Source organism: Lissotriton helveticus, chromosome 9 (assembly GCF_964261635.1).
Source record: "Lissotriton helveticus chromosome 9, aLisHel1.1, whole genome shotgun sequence".
NCBI classification, from domain to species: domain Eukaryota; kingdom Metazoa; phylum Chordata; class Amphibia; order Caudata; family Salamandridae; genus Lissotriton; species Lissotriton helveticus.
This window is the reverse complement of record NC_136070.1, coordinates 571,223,596-571,239,327: the sequence shown is the minus strand read 5'-3', so window position 1 is coordinate 571,239,327 and position 15,732 is coordinate 571,223,596. Positions and strand designations below refer to the sequence as shown.

General features: G+C 46.7%; 1 protein-coding gene across 1 annotated transcript in view; it reads left to right on the top strand.

Annotated features, from left to right (window-relative positions):
- Positions 1-15,732, top strand: part of LOC144781589 (protein Daple-like) — a 316,346-nt gene that overhangs the window by 277,069 nt on the left and 23,545 nt on the right. The window contains exons 23-25 of the mRNA XM_078660504.1: positions 890-1,035; positions 1,155-1,250; positions 14,436-14,602. Of these exons, the coding sequence (XP_078516630.1) occupies positions 890-1,035; positions 1,155-1,250; positions 14,436-14,602 (409 nt within the window). The remainder of the gene's footprint in view (positions 1-889; positions 1,036-1,154; positions 1,251-14,435; positions 14,603-15,732) is intronic.

Genomic DNA, 15,732 nt, shown 5'->3' with positions numbered 1-15,732 from the left:
AAGTGACAAGCAAATGTGCACCGTTGGGCAGCTATGCCGTGGATGCAGCCAGTGAAAGCGGTGCTGCAAAGCTAGAACGAAGATTAGGGGACTGTATCCTTCCACCCAGACAGAGGAGGGATGTACGCTGCTGCTGTGGTGGTCTACTGCCCGCCACATTTAGAGATCTCAGCTTTACTGGCATAGGTCGGTGTGCCATCACAGTAGCTCCCGCTCTGGTGAATCCTCTGAAGGGGCTAAAACAGTGCTTTCTGGGCAACATGTTTAGTAGGACCTCACAGCAAAGTTTTGAATATTTCGCCTTCTTTCCTGTTATGTTATATTAATTTGCATAGCTCACTAATCACCTGAGAGGGTATCCAGGCGCTTTGGCAGGTGTGTAGGGTTGTGTTCTCTAAGGTGCTTTTACGAAGAGCCAGGTCTTCAGCTTCTTGTGGAACTCAAGAAGTGAGGAGGAGGCTCTTATGTGTTGAGGGAGGTCGTTCCATGTCTTGGGTGCGATGTAGGAAAATGAGTGACCTCCAGTTTTGCTTTTGTGGCTGCAGGCAATGTGTGCGAGTGATAGTAAGGCAAAGCTTAGGTGTTTGGTGGGTTGGTGACAGTGTATGCAGTTGTTCCGTTATTCTGGCCCTATGTTGTGTAGGGCTTTGTATGTGTGCGGGTGAAGTTTGAATTAGCTGCACTTGTGAATAGGGTGACGGTGAAGCTTCTTGAGGTGCAGTGTGATGTGGGTGCGGCGTGAGAGGTCCAGTATGAGTCTTGCAGCCGTGTTCTGGATAGTCTGGAGTCTGTGTAGAATTTGTTTGGAAAGTGTTGCAGTAGTTCATGCTGGTGATGAGTGCTTGCATGACTACTTTGTCAACCACGCAAACTCTGTTTCTCTCCAAAGCTCATGGCCCAGCTGAAGGGGAACCTGGAGGAGGAGAATCGTCACCTGCTGCAGCAGATCCAAGCTGTGACTCAGGAGAACCGGACACTGATGGAGAGGACAATGGAGAGCAAGGACCTGTTCCACGAGGAGCAGCGGCAGTACCAGTGAGACCACTATACTATGATCCCACCAGACCACAACCTATGAGCTTTCTGTTGCCCTCTTTTTCTACCACCATAACTGTCTAGTGACCCTTATTTCACTCTGATTTTCTCTCACCCAGGGATAAGCTGAACGAACTACGCAGGGAAAAGCAGAAGCTGGTGGAGAAGATAATGGATCAATACCGTGTTCTGGAACCTACTCTTCCCAAGTCCAAGTGAGTGCCCTCTCTAACACACACCTGCAGGGAGTATGTGGTTCTCCTTCATCTCCATACATAGACTTTTATCTACTTTTTTCCTCCTGAGGTGTAGCATCACTGTCATTTTGTCATTAAGAGCATAACTTCGGTGGTAGGGTCACTTGGTTGCATACTCCAGCCATCTTCTGTTTGGATTCAGAAAAAACTTTGTAGCATGGAAAAAACGTTGGCCAGCAATAGAGGGAGTACTGTAAGCAAATCCTAAGTCATCAGAAACTCAAAGATCATCCCTGGCGTATGCTACTCACAAATGTAATTCTTTGCAATGCATTCCACCCAATTATTCTGGGCACTACACATTTGGCATCTGTGCTAAGCAATCTCAAATTTCATATTGACAGCACTTGCCATTGGTTGCAAAGTTGTTTTCACAATTAAAAGTTACATTGCCTATATTTCTTCTTATCTTTTGTTAGATTTCGAGGCACTTGACATAGAAAATCATCTGTAGCAAAGATGTCCATTGTTTGCCCTTAGGACATAAGCTGAGTATGCTTAATGCTAATTGGTCATTACCAACAAACAATACTGTCAAGAGTGACATCCATGTTGACACTTAAGTGGATAAGAAGGATTACACAATAACACTTTCCTCGGATGATGCCCCTATGTCAAATAGTTTTCGCTCTCTTCAACACTTTTCTTACAAGTGCAGGCCTCATCCCAAGAAAGTGTTTTTGGTTTCTAAGAAATGGACAGCTAAGACATGGATGGTGCTGCCTCCAAAAAGGTCAAAACAGTTCTAGTACTAAAGAGTATAGCTGATTGGACTAATTTTTCAGTGCCATCAGGCTTGAATGCACGTTTTACCCATGAGAAAGCACTTAAACATTTTGGACCTTGAACAAAGCTCCTTCTTCTTCAGCTAGCATGTCAAAGTCACTATACAAGCATATCTTGTGCTCGCTGTAAATCTGCCATACCTACGCAACATTTAACAAAAGATGTCTCAATGTTGAATCCTGTGATTGCTGCCGGAGTACATCTTGATGAATCTTTCTCAATTCAGGCTCTCTTGTGACAAATGCTTCTGGAGACTTTGTATATGTGTAGAGTTTCGGTTTTCAATGAAAATTGATTATGACCAGTAAAAAACCACCAAGGGTAATTTTTGCTTATCTTTAGATACTGGAAAATACAGAATTTTCCTGCAGGTTTACTGCTTTGGAGCTCTCTAGTGTCAAACAGTATAAATGCAGCCACTACCTTTAACCACTTTTCTGTGATGGATGCTTGCGCTATGACCCACTCAGGCCATTCTAAACCAATTAATATGCCCTCGTGGCCATCCGCAAGGCCCCTGAACTCCTACGACCTACGTTGACTCCCTTTTTTGAAGAATGGCTCACATCACACGGCTTCAGATCACTGTTCACAGCATCATACTGCAAAGTAGACTGCAGGTTCCCACCTGACCTCTGGGCAGATTCTCCCGCCAGAGTGGTATAACAATTATGCCATTCTCCTTCACTGAGAGAGGGACAACATTTTGCTTTCAAAAAGCTCAGGATCACTGTGCATACATATGCCTGCAGGTGACGAAATTTCTTTAACTATAAGGACTTTGGGGACAGCAAAATGTGCTGCTGTATGAATAAGCAGCTAACAGTTTTCATATTAATTTCTTAACAAGCATATCCCTTATGACCAGCTAGAACAGGAACAGGATCAATAAAACTACATTTATTAGCCTACAACTTTCTTTTGATCTCAAGGCAAACAAAAGTTCATAGTGACACTGCCTTGCAATATCTGAGCTGGCTTGCAAATTCTGAGCATTATATTTATATGTCTCATGTCCTAAGTAAACAATCGGCATTCGGCAAATTGCTGCCATTTGTCCAACGAACAGAACACAGGAACGTGTGTTAAAAACCTACCATTAATCTTTTATTTTTAACAATGGAATCTCTATGCGTTGTAAACATATCTCCATTCATTCACATCCTTCACAGGTGGTGGGACTGGACTGCTAGAAAAAGGGATTTGAGTGTTGGAAAATTAGTCAGGCAGGGGGGTTAACAGAAATAATGCAAAGGTATTTGAAAGAGTAAATTCCTTTGAAAGGATTCAAACAAGAGGGTTAAGAACAGGAAAGAATGTAGGAATAATTGAATACAGGAAAGTGTAAGGAAGGAAGGAAATAAAGGCAACTTTCACTATAAGTCCTGGAAAAACACCATCCCAAGATATCCTTTGTCTTCCCAACTTTTATTCTTCAGTTACGGAAAAACGAGCCATGCCGATGAGTTGTTCAGCAAGATATTTTTACTTGCCAGTAAAGCAGAGGAAGACAATGCATTTCGACCCCACTCGGTCTTGATCACGTGATAGCAAACTGCCGTTATGTGTTTTTAAAGGTATTATTACATTGTGAGAAAAATGAAAGACATGCTCATCAAAACAGTGCATTTCAGAGCTTCAAAATTCTCATAATTACAAAAACCAAAACAATAAATGCAATCCAAACCTCTTCTTCCAAATTTAGACACTTCATTTTGGGAAGTGGTTCACATGGAATTCTCATGATTAGTATATAAATAAATAACGAACAGAGACAAATTTGTTTGTTTTAAATACAAATTATTCCAAACTGTGATGTTTATCATTTGTTAATTCATTTGCAGTTAGAATATAGATGTCATTCACTAATTGTATCAAACATTAATGACAATCAAGCTACAGTAACCAATGTTTACTGCTCCTACAGTCTTTCCATGTAAGATAATGCAAACATTAAGTAAATAGATTTTAAATTACTGTTTAGTACTAACAGTTAGAAATGGGAGAATGAAGCCGTAGTGGCAACATTTGACATTAATAATTTTTCTGAAATCCCTCAATTTAATATATTTTGTTGTTCCCAAGGTAAAGTGCATGCAATATAAACAACTTCTGAATTCTATCCAATGTTCCCAGATCACACAGTAGTAGCTAATATAATGTTTCATGATTATTCCACTGCGATCCCCACATATTTCCTAACAAACTTCGAAGAGGGTGGAATTGTAAATCCCCAAGAAAGAAAAAAAAATGATAAAACAAGTTCTTAATCTCGAAAATCAAACCCTAAAAACAATAGCTACAAATAACTCCACTAAGGTCAAACCAGGTTATGTACTTCCCAAATAATCTCATAGATCTACTGATAGTTCTGCGTCTGCAGTCATCCCCACTGGGGTCATACTACCTTCCTCCAAAATCATTTGTGATTTCAGTCTCCTCAAGATGACTTGCCTATTTCCTCTTTTAGGATGTTTGGGAATTGTATCTAAACCAAAGAATTTAACAACTTTCTAATCCCCTGCATGACATTGATTGAAGTGCCTTGCTGTGCTGTACGTTTCATCATTGTTAGTAAAGGCACACCAATGTTCCGGGATTCGTTTTTTTACTGGGAAAATGGTAGAACCTATGTACCACTTTCCACAAGGACACACAATGGCATATACTACATAGTCAGTGCTGTAAATTTTAAATTTGTTAATTTTACATATTATTGTGTGTGCTGTAATATCACAGATTCAATATTTTTGCTGAACTTGCAGGCCTTGCAGCGACCACATGCTTTTAAGCCTTTAGGTTGTGGGAGCCATGTTGCTTCCTTAGGTTTTAAGTAACTATGTACTAACATATCTTTAAGTGAGGTGTTTTTTTGTTACGTAATTATAGGGCCCTCCCTTATGTTGTTCTTCAAAATTGGATCATGTTTCAAAATGTCCCATCAATTCACTAGAATTTTACATAAATCTTGTTCCCCTTCTGAGTATTTTGTGAAGAAACGTATCCCGATTTTTTCGTTGATTTAGGGTTTCAGTTGTTCAAATAGGATTTTTTCCCTACGTACTGAGTCAGCTTTCTTTTTAGCAATATCAAGATGTTTCTTGGAGCATCCTCTCGCTTTAAACCTAGTAATCATTTGATCACAAGCTAATAAATATTCCTTATCTGAGCTGCAATTTTGTTTTGCTTAAAGAAACCCCCCATAGGGGATACTCCACCTAAAATTTGGTACATGACTACTGTGACATGAAGAATAGCACTCCCTGAGGTCTTTTTCCTGAACAGTTTTGACTGTAAAGAATTGTTAATTACTGTTAATTTCAAGTCAAGGTACTCCACACTGTTTTACTGTGGGTCATTGTGAAACGTAAATTTACATTATTGGAATTTAACTTGTGTAAAATCTTGCAATTCACTTTCCTAACCATTCCAAATGTAGAAAACGTAATTGATGTACCTGAGCCAGATAACTGTCAGACCACCAAGACATCTCTGTTCGCCAGAGGACCAGTTCCTCCCACCAGCCAACCAACAAATTGGCATAACTGGGGGTGAAACAGTTCCCCGTGGCAGTTTCTTGTGTTTGCCTGTAAAAGGACCTTATTGAATAGAAAGATATTCTCATTCAAACCGATGTTAATCATATCCAGCAACATATGGGTATGTGCCCAAAGATTAATGTCTCTTGCCCTTAGTAAAGATTTACATGCAGCCAAACCTTCTTCATGACGAATGCTTTTATATAGACTCTCGACATCAAAGCACACCATTGTAGACTCTCAACATCAAAGCACACCATTGTGTATGATTCTTCCCATTGTAGGTTCTCGATTTTTGCAAAAAAATATTTTGCCTCTCTTAAATAAGATGTTAGATCTTTCACAAAAGTGGCAAGAAAATGATCTACATACATGGAGGTGTCTTCAAACAAACTTTTCTTGGAGGAAATTATTGGTCGACCTGGTGGACGAGTTTTGTGTTTGGGAATTTTCTGAAGCAAATATAATGTTGGTAAGACTGGGAAATCATTTTTCAAAAATTGCATCTCCTCCCAAGTCTCTCTGGCCAGAGAAGTGCAAACCTACATAGAGGTGGAGAGGGGCAAGGGAAGAGAATTAAGGAGAACATTATCAGTTTCCACCAGATAAAATGGTGAAAATCCTTGGAGCAGTACTTGGATTTTCACTGTTGCAGAAATTATGCCACTTATGAAGGGGTTTACATTTGATTATGGATATAGAGCAATATAGGTACAATTTTAAGCACTATATGCAAAGGTCCTATTTTTTTTAAATATCTTTTATTGCTTTTTCTGGTACGTTGCTCACAATACATAACATCCGAAATGACATTGTATCATTACAGCACATAACCATATTAGAACATTTGTATGGACGACACAGCGTATATCTACATGCTTTCTATTGTGTCCAGCAGATGCTTATCCTAGGGCGCAGCCTCTGAGAAGTCACTCATCATAAAAGTGACCTGCCCCTCTGGGGAAGGGGAAGAAAAGGAAAATAGCAAATAAAAAGTAAAAGTGTGAAAGACCTGTCCAGGATCAATGCAGTATAGGAAAGTCCAAGGTGCAGTGCCAACAAGGAGCTACATGAAGCAATATATGTGTCTAATCCTTCTATCCGCCACAGCGTTGGGTGGTACAACATCAAAGGAATTATCCTGCTTATGTGTCCTCAGCAAACTACATCAGTATACAGTTTTACTTCAGAATATTGATAATATGCAGCAACAACATCCAAGTAAAGGCAAGAGATAAGATATGCATATCTCGATACTCAGCACATTGAAACCAATTTCCAAACGAAACAACAGTGGGACACTAAACAAGAAAGAAAATCAAAACATAAAATAAAAAGTGGGTCCATAATTGAAAACTCAATCGTGCAAGACAACGCTCGTGTGGTATGTACCGTGTGGGGCTAGGAGGTGTGTAGACATCGCAAAGGCAGGACTAGCATGGGAGGTGGATGGGACAATAGCTCATGCAACGACTATGTCTCGCCTGCGGCATATCGGGAGCAGAGCATCTGGTACTCGGAATAGATGCTCTCCAGCATGACCTAATAGAGGCGGCTCGCATATGGATGCGGGACATGCAGGGGTCACTCGGGGGCCACCGTCACCAGCACTGCCACTCTCTCCGGTAGGGTCGGCTATGGTGTGTTTATGGAATGCTGAGCCTATGACATGCATGGTGAAAGGCCTTCAGAGTGTCATCCCAGGACTGTGCTATGGGGTATTTCCTTAATCCCGCTGTGTTAAAACCTGAGTCGGGTCGGGGACAATCGGTATTTGCCCGGCGGTATAGCCTCTGTGACCCTCTAGTTATTTAATCAATGAAGAGGCAGGCGCTGGAGACTGGAAGGCAGGAAACAAGGTTTTTATTCTCTCCGGAGGAGACAGAGACTTTCGTCTGTTTCGTCCTTCTGTATACGCCCAATATGCATATCTCCCAGGTGTGCTGCAATACCTCCCCGACACTCTCCGCCAGAGAAGCCGTTACTTTGCGCCAGTATGTTTGCAGCAAGGGGCATGACCATAGCATGTGTAAGAGGTCTGCAGCTCCAAGCGTACATCGTGGGCATGCAGATGTTGTACGTTGGAAATCTTATCGGGTGACAAATACGCGCGGTGAATGATATAGAACTGTGCAAGCTTGAAGTGGGAGTTGCGCGGAACATTCGTGGCGCCGGCCAACACCACTGCCCATTCCTTATCCGTCCACGCTCGCCCCCTGTCCTCCGCCCATTTGTCCCGCAGTTTCTGGGAAGAAAACTGTGTATGAGTGAGGAGCGCCTGTGCGAGCCAGTGTACCACATGAGACCCACTTCCCATGACATGTATATATTGCACTAGTAGGTGTGTCGGCAATTCCCCGGAGAGGTCACCCCAAGCATGTGTTAGCGTGCATACGAGCACTGCATGTAGAAGAAATTGCCCCGCTGGAAGGCCCGTGTCAGCAAAGGGAAATAGCGATCCTTCCTCATACAAATCTACTAAAGTGTCTACCCCTGCCCGTGCCCACTGTTCCAGCGCCACCTCTGTGACTATTTCCCGCTCTTTGGGCGTACCTATCAACGGGAGTACCGGGGCATATGGCAGCACTTCTTTGGTGAGTCTCAAGCTTCGCACATAGCAGCGACGCGCAACTGCTAAATGTAGCATAGGACAAGGAGTCTTAGTCAGCGGGTGAAACAGGGTGTGCACCTGTGTTAGCATCAAGACCGTGGTGTCTGTAGCAGTATCTCCCAAATTTTCCCCGCTTAGCCAGCCGGCCACCCACTGCAGCTGTGCCGCCAAGTAGTAGAGTTCCTGATTGGGAACTGCTAGGCCCCCTGCATCCGTTGATGCGTATAGCGTCGTCAGCACTACTCGGGGTCGTCCTTTATTCCAGATAAGGCTCCTAATGGAAGTTTCCAGCTCGTGGAAAATGCGTGTGGGGACGTAGACTGGAAGATTGGCATAATAATATAATAGCCTTGGTAACACTATCATTTTCGCTAGCGTGATCCTACTGGGCACATTCAGGGGGAGGGTCTTCCAAAACGCCATTTGTGCTTGCAAGGAGGAGATCGCCCGCACTAGATTGCCTTCCAATACATCCGTGATGGTTCTATAGATATATATTCTCAGATATCGGAACATGGTAGGGTGCCAGGTCAGGCGCCCGCCATTAACTGTGATGGCACATTCGGGCTTATCTGCGTTGAAGGAATACACTCCAGATTTGGCCCAGTTGACTTTAAGTCCTGACATTGACTCAAAGGTGCGGAATATATCAGACATGACTAATGGGAAATGGGTCAGGTCCCTGACATACAGTAGTAGGTCGTCGGCATACAAGGACACTGTATGCAGACCGTCTGCTAGGGGGATCCCCCAATCCATATCGCGTTCACGTAGGATGGCCGCTAGCGGCTCCATCACGAAGGAAAAGAGCAGGGGGGATAAAGGACACCCCTGCCTGGTCCCCCTCCGAACACGAATGGTATCCGACAGCAGCCTACCGGTGCGAACCCGCACTGTGGGCCTCCGATACAGTAGCTCCACCATTTGGATATAGTCGTCTCCAAGATCATACTTCTGCAGCACTGCTACTAGGTAGGGCCACACTACAGAGTCGAAAGCTTCCTCTAGATCGAGCACCAAGCATCCCGAGTGAGGCCATTGTTTTGTGGCGAAACTCTGCACCCTAAACAAGAGCCGGATATTAAGAGAAGTGCTACGAGTTGGAACAAAGCCATTCTGGTCGCCATGGACAAGGCTAGGTACCAGAGGGGCCAATCGCTGGGCCAGTGCAGAGGCTAGGATTTTGTCATCTGTGTTTAGGAGGGCCAATGGGCGATAGGAGCCCAGGCATGTGCTGTCTCTACCAGGCTTCGGGAGGGATATTAGGGTGGCTTCATTAAGCGTAGACAGAAGGGAAGAATCAGCGATAGCTGCTGCATACACCCTGAGGAGTTCCGGAATCAGGATTACAGAATAGGCCTTATAGAACTCTGCAGGCAGTCCATCCGGGCCAGGGGACTTACCATTAGAGAGGGAGAATATGACTGTGCGCAATTCATCCGGTGCAAGTGGGGTCCCTAATTCATCGCGCTGCGCATCTGTCAATGTGGGCATGGTAATATTAGAGAAGTACTCAATTATGCTAGCAGCAGGAACCTGTAACTTAGAGCGGTACAGAGCCTCATAATGCTCCACAAAGGCCCCATGAATGTCTCGCTGCGTGTACACTGCAACACCCTGCATGGTATTTATTGACGTCACCGGTGATGCCATAGCGTCCTGCTTGATCAACCACATCAGTAGTTTGCCTGGTTTGTCTCATAGATGATGAGTGCGTGCTGAGTGGGCAGCATAGTTTAAATGTTTCAGCCTGTCTAATAGACGCTCGTGTTCCGCGTGGGCTTGCAACAGTGACTCATCGTCGCCCCCCTCCGCTTCTTGTTCCTTCCCAAGTAAGTCGGCTTCAATGTGCGCTAGTGCCCCATCCAACTGCTTCTGCATGCCCGCCTGCGTGCCCAAACAGTGACCCCTAGTGAGAACTTTAAAAGCATCCCATTCAATTTGGGGGGTAGAAGCTGTATGGGTGTTTTCCTCTAGATAGTGTACAATGCTGGACGACAGCGAGTCGCAGAACGGGGCATCCAACAATAAAGCAGGTTGGAGCCTCCAGGTGGGTATAGGCGGGTGTGGGCGCTCTCAAGCTAAGTCCAGGATATGAGGGTTATGGTCAGAATGTGTTCGGCCCATGTAGTAAGTGTCCCCAACGTGAGGGAGCAGGTCGCTCGTTAACATGTATCTGTCCAACCTTACATGCAGTGTATGCGCACCTGAGTAATAAGAGTATACTTTAGTTTGTGGATTACGACTCCGCCAGGCATCACGTAGGTCCCATTGTGCGGCCCAGGCCTTTAGTGCTTTCATGGCCCCATGTACCGGTGCTCCAGCAAGGGGTGGAAAGGAGCAATCTAGATCAGTGTCTAGGATGCAGTTGTAATCGCCCCCCAGTACTAAAGGGACACCACACCGTGCCAGGGCGCTAGGATCATAGACAGGCGTGTGAAGAAGTTCTCCTGGTCAGTATTTGGGGCATACAGTGATGCAAGAACAATCAGCTGGCCATCTAGCTTACCATGTGCTACAACATATCTGTCGTCGGGTTCCACCTGGGAGTGCGTGACCGCGAGTGGGGTTCCCGGGCGCACCCATATTAGTGCCCAGCGGGCATATGCCGAATATCCAGTAGCAAACAGTTGCCCCCGCCACCTACGGTGCAGCACCTGCAGTTCCACGCCCGCCAAATGCGTTTCCTGTAATAAAGCTATTTGAATGTGATGTCGTCTAAGGTAAGAGTAGATCTGATAACTACGCGCTGGTGTGTGCATACCGCGTACATTCCATGTACAAATTGTAATCGCTGACATTATGCTTCCGATGGATCATCTTACCTCTACCCTCCCTTCCACCCGCGACATGCAGCCAGCCCAGCTCCCCCACAGGCCACACTTTCAATGTCATAGGAAATAGTTTAGCGAGCACTCTCAAGGGTTGCACAAAAGAAAGAGAATTGAAGCACAGTTCACCCAACGCGTAAGGCAAAAAGGAAAACGAATACATAATACCAAAAGGGCGACAGCGTAACATGCCATCGTCCAAACTCTCTAATGAGGCAATGAACATCTAGTTCCAGGGGGGTTGCCGTGCACTTGGCGCGACCGTCTCCTGTGCGTCCGTCACTCAACTCCTTGCTCAGGCAGTTCTAGGCAGCCAAGGGGAAATGTACACATCGTGGTCAGCCGAGGAACCCATGTTTCGTAATGCACAAGTCTCAATGTCCGGGTCTCGCTGAAAGGCGAGGCTCCTCCCATTTCACCTCTCGCATCAAGGGAGGGACCGGGCCTGTCATTGTCGCCCAGCTATAGGACAAGTCCACTGCTCTGCAATCCCCCCAATGACCATATCAGTACTTACTGCTCAACACAACGTCATGGCAGAGCGTAGTCCACAGCTGGTCTCCGAGTGGTAAACTCTCCGTAACCAGAAGCCACTTGATAATAGTCCGCTACACAATCAGTGAATCAGATCAGCCGTTTGTGGAGTGACGTCTGGGGGCTCCGTGGGCATTTGCAAGTCCGGAAGTCCATAAATGTTCTCATCATCGCGAGGGCATCTTGTTGTTCACTATGGATCAGCTCCGCTGGGGGGCTTATCTCTGCCGCTGTGCGCACCCGTCGCGCTGGTGACAGCCTGTTCCTGCGACGTCACCGGGGCCCTCTGATTCTCAGTAGAGGGGACGATGACTGCGTCGTTCGGGAGTCCGCGGCCATCCCAGCGTCTAGCCAGGTCTCGACTTCTTCCGGAGTGGCAAAGAAGTGGGTTCTGTCCTGTGCCACCACTCTCAAACGCGCGGGGAAGAGAAGATAATATTTCAAGCCCAGTTGACGGAGCCGTTGTTTAACAGCGAGGAAGGAGTGTCTTTGGCGTTGTACTTGAATCGTATAATTGGTGAAGAACATGATTTTAGTTCAGGATTCTGAGGAGCATTGGGCGGGGGTTAGAGCCCGCCGGAGGTGGCCTGGTCTGCACTCGGTGTGCACGCTCCATGACAAAGTGTGGTGACAATGTTCCAGGTGGTAGGAGGTTTCGCAACCAAGCTTTCATGTGTGCCGCAGGATCCCTGCCCTCCCAGCGCTCTGGTACTCCTACGAGTCATACGTTGTTTTCCGCGCCCTCCCTTCTGCATCCTCAGCGCGGTCTTCTAAAAATTCTGCTCTGGTGAGGAGGTCCTGTACTTGCTTATCCGCCTGCGTGACTCGGGGGGTAAGATCAACCATAGCATTCTCCAGGGTGGTGGTGCGTTCCGCCAGCTTCTTATGATCAGCCCGCAGGTGCGTGAGGTCAATGGCAACGCCATCGATTTTGGTTTCCCGGGAGCGCGGGTGAGTTGTACCGACTCTTCTAGGCGCTCCATAGCCGCCAGCATCGTGTCCAATTTGGACGCCGTCTGGTCCAAATCCGCCGATTTCATTAACTTTTCGCTCTTCCCCTTTGTCTGCCATCGCCAGGTCTAGTTCTGGTGCCCCCACACATGAGCAGCGAGACAAGTTGCGTGCAGGCGGCGCGCGTGTAAAATGCCAATGGCCTACACCGATCCGGACTGTCTCAGAGATGAGCCGCAGGGGGTGAAGAGTTAGCAATCGCTGCCCTCCAGCGCAGCAAGGGTGCCGATCAGCAGTCAGCATGAGTCTTCGTCCGGGACCTGGCAGGTATCTCCAGGAGGCAGCAGGCCAGCAGCCTCACACATGTGCCGCACTAGCGTGTGCTGTGGTATAGGCCCCCCCCGTCTGCGCAGGCAAGTCTCTGGGGTGCATAAACCTTTTGGCGATGTCAAGGCCGCGTGGTGGTGGCAGTGTTTCGCAATGCCCAAGTGTCCCTGTCAACAAGGCGGCCTCTCAGACCAGGGGAGGCATACCTGTTAGGTGTCCGCTCTGCTCGTGTCCCAGCCTCAATGTGCCACCTCTACCACAGCGCCAGGCATCCCCCGCCGGCGACAGCCGCCGCGAGCTCCCGCCTCCGCTCCGCCGCAGTATCAGGGTTTTGTGGGTGGAGCTGATCCTCGGCACCGCGTAGATTGGCAGGCCGATCCAGGTATCACGAGGGTGTTGGCAACCTGAGCGCCAATTGCAGTGCGGCCAGCAACGTCCAAGCGCCTCCAGATTGCACAGGGCACTAGCTCATCACTGCCTTGCCGGAATGGTAGGCTGGGACATCCGCCCCGTGGTGGCCGCAGCGTGCTCTCCGGCACAACCCTCAGTGAAGGTGTTATCCCGGTCTGGGGGGGGGCACTCTCGCTGGGTGTCCTCACAGGGGATAAATTTGGCTCCAATTAGCCATCCCCCCTTCAGCGCCGGGATCCTGCGCTGGCGACGGTGTCTTCATGCCCTCGCTACCGCTCCGTTCCGTGTGCCGCGGTATTGGGGCCTTGTGGGCGGAGCCAATCCCCGGCTCCTCGTAGACTGCCACGCCGGGCTGGGCACCACCTGTGCGGCAGCAACACTCGCGGCGGCCCCGGTGCGGCCAGCGACGGCCGATCAGCACCAAACTTCCCAGGGCAGCTGCTGGAACCCCAATGTTGCTCCGCCAGTAGTTTAGGCCGGATTAGGATAAGTGTGGCGGAGATATGGCCTGAGCAAGGGGAGCTCGGATCGGAGCTCTACCCAAAGACGGCCGTCGCCATTGCGTGCTTAGCCACGCCCCCAATATGCAAAGGTCTTATTTTAATCTTATGCACTGGTCCACCAAACATACACCAAGTCACACTTACTGCATCTTTTGCGCAATTGGAGGAACATGCTTAATTGATACTCAATTACAAGTAAAATATTATTGTTGCAAGACCAAAAAGACATCTTGACCCAAGCTCAAAAATCAATGCTTTGTTTTTATTTTGCTTGTACACACTTGGCAACTTGATCTGTCCTCCAGTTTTTCAGAGTTTAATGTTTAACTCAACATTCTTTGGTATCATGAGGTCCTTAAATAGCTGAAAATGGGCAATAAAGTCAACGCTGTGCTGAACAGTTTGCTCCAAAGTATTTCTTGCCCTTGGCCCCAAAAATCTTTAAGATGGCACTGCCCAGTTATTTCCCCAAGGTCACTTTTTAAATGTTTAAATGTGTTTTTTTCTGAATCGAGCCACCAGCTGGCAGGATTATATAAGGCATTTTTAATAGACTCAAATGTACAAACAAATTGTTGGTGGTAAGTGTCACCTTCATGCATGCCTCCTACTTTCTATCAGAAATGTGTTTGCTTTTTCTTCCCATATAGGAAAACTAACTGGATTGCTGATAAAATGAAGAAACTTATCAAGCCACGGAAGGAGGGGGGGCGCGACAGGTGGCGTGTCCCAGCCATGGAGTTGGGGAGCACTGATAATCTGGTGACACTGCTACACCAAGAAGGAATGGAGCATACACCAGTACAGAGAGAAAGGGGTGAGTGGTTATCTGTAAGACCCTATTTATCTGGGAATTTCGCGCATCTGCTACCTGTGCTGTATATATACACGTGGGAGATGGCAGTTGGCTTTGGTTGCTGCCTATGCCACATTTTTCTTCTGTGTGAGGAAGCTTTGTCTGTGGCTTCTGCACTTGTGTTTGCATAAGGTAAGCTTGAACCGATTTGAATAAACATAAGGAAACCCTTGTAAAACGTAGTTTTTTTTCTAACTGTGGGTAGATCTTGTTCACATGGGCTCAGTAATAACCACCTAGCCCGCATTCTGCAGCCTCTCATGGGTCCGTCTCTGTGACCCCTGCATATTGCTGAAAAGGGAAAACATTAATTCCAGGAACGTATATATTGGCGTTTAAGGTGTGGCAGTGAAAACGGTATGGAGTCACAAGGGGCGGACTCATCTCATAATGTTGTTTTAGGTTTGTAGATTAGAGCCAGTCAACCTCTGGCCAATCATTGGCAGTTGCAGGGCTCTTGAGTCTCCTGTAGCTCAGGACATGGGATTCCATAGAGGCTGTGCAGCAATGGTCACGCCCCACCATTGTTCTAAGTGTTGCACTTGGCTTCATCCAGGAAAGTAGAACACACCAAGGCCTCCCTGCAACATCAACATTGAATCCACACCTACCACACAAACTTGACTTTACAGTGGTTTACGGAGAGAAGGGGAAGGAGAGGGGCTCAAGTGGATGACGTGTGATTGAGACAAGCAACTCAGGCTACCAGTAAACATCAAAAAGCAGGCTACAAGCGTGGACTGTACATACTAGTATGTATGTAATATTTCTATAGTGCAAACCCAGCCAAGAGGCAGCGGAGCATTGTACATGGTCAAAAACAAGCATAAAGTCACAAGCGACAGGAGAGGTAGCTGATTTGTGAACTGATGCACTGTGATGTGGTGTTCTTTAAAGAGGTGTGTCTTTAACTCTTTCCTAAATTGGAGCAGGATCACGACGATCCAGATGGGTACGGGGATATTATTCAAGATCGGGTTGGCATGATGGAAAAGGACTGCTGCCCTATTTTCCTCTAATTTTACTTATCGTAGTCTGCAGTCTGATGGTTTCTTCGCTGCAGGTGTGCCGAGAACCGTGTAGGATAATGA